This window comes from Orycteropus afer, unplaced genomic scaffold (genome assembly GCF_000298275.1).
Source record: "Orycteropus afer afer isolate SDZICR_OR568_19922 unplaced genomic scaffold, OryAfe1.0 scaffold00083, whole genome shotgun sequence".
Classification (NCBI taxonomy): Eukaryota; Metazoa; Chordata; class Mammalia; order Tubulidentata; family Orycteropodidae; genus Orycteropus; species Orycteropus afer.
In genome coordinates, this window is record NW_006921670.1 from 3,582,448 (window position 1) to 3,586,504 (window position 4,057).

At 60.1% G+C, this 4,057-nt stretch overlaps 1 protein-coding gene across 1 annotated transcript in view; it reads left to right on the forward strand.

The window, feature by feature from the left end:
• The first annotated feature begins 348 nt into the window (after positions 1-348).
• Positions 349-4,057, forward strand: part of TAB1 (TGF-beta activated kinase 1 (MAP3K7) binding protein 1) — a 13,563-nt gene continuing 9,854 nt past the window's right edge. Inside the window, exons 1-5 of the mRNA XM_042781064.1 lie at positions 349-405; positions 468-604; positions 927-1,080; positions 2,457-2,543; positions 3,497-3,635. Of these exons, the coding sequence (XP_042636998.1) occupies positions 349-405; positions 468-604; positions 927-1,080; positions 2,457-2,543; positions 3,497-3,635 (574 nt within the window). The remainder of the gene's footprint in view (positions 406-467; positions 605-926; positions 1,081-2,456; positions 2,544-3,496; positions 3,636-4,057) is intronic.

Sequence of the window (4,057 nt, forward strand, 5' to 3'; positions counted from 1 at the left end):
AGTGTCAAGGTACAGCATCAGAGCACTGAGACAGAATCGACTAGGAGGAGCTGCCTACAATGCAGATATTCTGGGTCCTACCTGGGACAGGTAGATCGGACATTCTGAGAGTGGATTGGAGGTTCCTCTGTACTCTGAAGACATGAGCAACATCTGTAGAGTTTTCAGTCTTGAGTGTGTGTGTGTGTGTGTTCCTGTTTCATTACATGCCACTACTAGAAACCATGACCAGATGTTGCATCTAGGAACCTTATAGTCTTTTTCAGGTTTCCCAGGGAACAAGTTTGTGAACCTGAAAGCCCTCTGCAGTTGTCCTTTTATACAAGCATCACTGTTTTCCAGAAGGACATGGAGCATTCTGTGGGCTCTGGGCCTCCTAGGTTTTTGTTGGAGAAGAACAGGAAGGTGAGGTGGGGTCTGTGCTGGGGGAGAAGGTGGCCCCTTACTGTGTCCTGCCCTTTCCCCAGGAGCAACAGCCAAGCTGGACGGACGACCTGCCTCTCTGCCACCTCTCTGGGGTGGGCTCAGCCTCCAACCGCAGCTACTCTGCTGATGGCAAGGGCACGGAGAGCCACCCGCCGGAGGACAACTGGCTCAAGTTCAGGTGAGCATGCCACCCGCTCTCCTGGGCATTGGCATTGTTTATAAACAGGAAGGGGCACCTGTCTTTGGGCTGGCTCACCTGGGACTTGCCTGTGAGGTGTGGCCCATGTGAAGTGATGGCTGCTGTGTCCTTTCCACACCTAGTGTTCAGATGTATGGCAGGAGTGAAATGATGGTCATTTGCCAGATGGCACTGGGCACCTGACTGCAGCCGCTGCATTTGGTCTACCCCGTCTGTCTCCCCTCTTCCACTCTGGGACGAGTGCTGCTCCTCTGTTAGCCTCAGGTCTCAGGTCCCCTTCTTCCTCCCTCTCCCTCTGCAGGAGTGAGAACAACTGCTTCCTCTATGGGGTTTTCAACGGCTACGATGGCAACCGAGTGACCAACTTTGTGGCCCAGCGGCTGTCGGCGGAGCTCCTGCTGGGCCAGCTCAGTGCAGAGCACACTGAGGCCGATGTGCGCCGTGTGCTGCTGCAGGTAACGGTGCCAGGACGGGCGACCTAGGGAACTGTGGCCTGCTGGGACGGGCGACCTAGGGAACTGTGGCCTGCTGGGACGGGCGACCTAGGGAACTGTGGCCCCCCGGGACAGGCACCCTTAGGAAACTGTGGCCTGCTGGGATGGGTGACCTAGGGAACTGTGGCTTGCTGGGATGGGTGACCTCAGGGAACTGTGGCCCACTGGGACGGGCGCCCTCAGGACACTGTGGCCCTGGGACTTGGGTCCTGTGGCTATAGATTGTGTGGGTTCAGAACCCTGCCAGTTCCTCTGCACCTACAAAGGACCTGCTCTGGGAGCCACTCCTGGGGACTCATGCCGGCAGCGAGCAGCAGTCTTCCCCATGACTGCAGGGCTGGCTTCAGGAGATGCTTCTGGGGAAAGGGGCATTTAGAGTCATGGCCTTGGACAAAGGGTGTGTGATCCTGTAGGACAGTCGGACTGCCCCACAGGGTTTCCAAGGCTGGAACCACATCTTCCCCTGGAGCGGCTGTGGGTTCAAATCATCAACTTTTCAGTTAACAGCTGAGCCCTTAACCACTGCACCAGCTGGGCTCTTGGGAAGCACTTGGCCTTGGTAGGAGCAGTCGTCGAGAACGAGCTCTGTGCTTTACGGTGGTGCAGGTGCTCGGCTTCTGTGGCAGAAGGCTTCCCTGGGCCTTCAGGAAAGGCCTTGGCCCTGACTTATGATTGCCGGGGCCCTGGGCTGCCGGTCTGCGTTTCTGCCTGCTGCTGTCTGGGCTTTTTCCCTCCTGGCTGCTTTTACAAGTGCACCTGGAGGCTCTTTCGTCTTAGATAAGAAGGATGGATTCACGACCCTCAGCAACAGTGTTCCATCCTTTCTCATGCCTCAGTACCTGAGCGCCCACCGCGACCTCAGCAGGTCACACACTCGGGGGGAGGTGTCAGCTGCACCAGTGTCCAGAGGCCAACGGGACTTGACAGAGCCTCCCTCAGAAGGGATCCTGGTGATGACACTAGGCGTCGATCTCGCACGCACTGGGAGCCGGGCCCTCCGCCCAGCGCTGGAGGCGGCCTGTCTCACTTGCTCATCAGCATGATGCTCACCTCCATTCTGTAGATGTAGAGACTGAGGTGGCACCGCTGGCGGGTGGCAGAGCTGGGACTCACCCCCGGGGCTGGCTCCAGGCCTGTGCTCTCAGCCTCTGCACTTCACTTGGGTCTCTGGCGACCCTCCCGGGCGAGCGTCTGTCAGAAGGTCTGGAGGGAGTGGCGGGTGCCGGCAGTGCTGAGTGAGGGCCCCTTCACTTAAGAACCTGCAGTCAGTACCGTGGTAGCATCGCATGGCAGCTGGTGTTCTGAGCCGGCCTCTGCCCTGTCCTCTGTCCCTGCAGGCCTTCGACGTGGTGGAGAGGAGCTTCCTGGAGTCCATCGATGATGCGCTGGCTGAGAAGGCGAGCCTGCAATCCCAGCTGCCAGAGGTACCTACCCCATCTGCGTGTGGGGAGCCAGTCAAGGCCCAGCTTTGAGGGGGAGCAAGGACTCACGTCACATGGCCCTAGTCTATGGCACGACTGGGCCCAAGCACCCAGGGCCATGGGAGCAGTTCCCGATGGTGCTGCTGGTGGGTGGTGACGAGTGCACTTCCTGAGGGGTCTCCCTGGGGGTGGTGATGGCGTCTCCTGAGGGGTCTTGCTGGCCCACCATTGGCAGCTTCATGCTGAAGCTCAGCAGCAGGTGGGCAGGAAAAGGCATGAGGAGAGGCCTTCAGGTCCGTCCTGTGACCTGCATCTGTCCGTAGCTTTGTCACCTGTGCCTGCTCTCCCCACCCACACACACTTGCAGAGCCCCCCCACCCCGAGCTCTGGTGCACACAGGACAGGGTAGGTTCATCTCTGGCTCTCCTGGAGGAACCCTGCCCGGAAGTTGCGGCATGTGGCTCCTCCCTGACTCGGCCACATCCTGGTCCTCCAGGCCAGCTCCTGGCTCTGTCAGCGAGGGGTGGGTTGTGCGGTGGTCCAGGGGCCGTCCTGCCCCGACCCCTCTGGGGCTGGGCTGTAGGGTGTCCCACAGTTCCTGGCTCTGTCAGCGAGGGGCGGGTTGTGTGGTGGTCTGGGGGCCGTCGTGCCCTGACCCCTCTGGGGCTGGGCTGTAGGGCGTCCCGCAGTTCCTGGCTCTGTCAGCGAGGGGCGGGTTGTGTGGTGGTCTGGGGGCCATCCTGTCCTGACCCTCTGGGGCCGGGCTGTAGGGCGTCCCGCAGTTCCTGGCTCTGTCAGCGAGGGGCGGGTTGTGTGGTGGTCTGGGGGCCGTCCTGTCCTGACCCTCTGGGGCCGGGCTGTAGGGCGTCCCGCAGTTCCTGGCTCTGTCAGTGAGGGGCGGGTTGTATGGTGGTCTGGGGGCCGTCTTGCCCTGACCCTCTGGGGCTGGGCTGTAGGGCGTCCCGCAGCACCAGTTGCCTCCTCAGTACCAGAAGGTCCTTGAGCGACTCCGGGTGCTGGAGAGGGAGATCTCCGGAGGAGCCATGGCTGTCGTGGCGGTCCTTCTGAACAACAAGCTCTACGTCGCCAATGTCGGTGAGCCCCTGCCTGGCCCCCAGCAGAGGGACTGTGGGAGGAAGAGGAGGCTGGCCTGGGGCCGGTGCTGGAACGTTTGCTTTCCAGACACAAAACCTGGCTTTAGACCCAAAAGAGTCCTGAGCCACATGGGTATTTTGCTCTCTTACCAACAGCTAAACCCACTGGCATCAGGTTAATTCCAAATCACAGTGACTCTGCAGGACAGGGTAGAACTGCCCCCCTAGGGTTTCTAAGGCTGTCAGTCTTCACGGACGCTGCCTGCCTCATCTTTCTCCCCTGGAGCGGCTGATGAGTGTGAACCGCTGACCTTTCGGTTAGCAGCCACGACGCCACCAGAGCTCCATTTTTGCCCTCTTACTCTAATGTGACTGTCAGGCTGGTGGAAAGTTTTAAGAAAGAGCAGGGCATGGGAGGCAGGC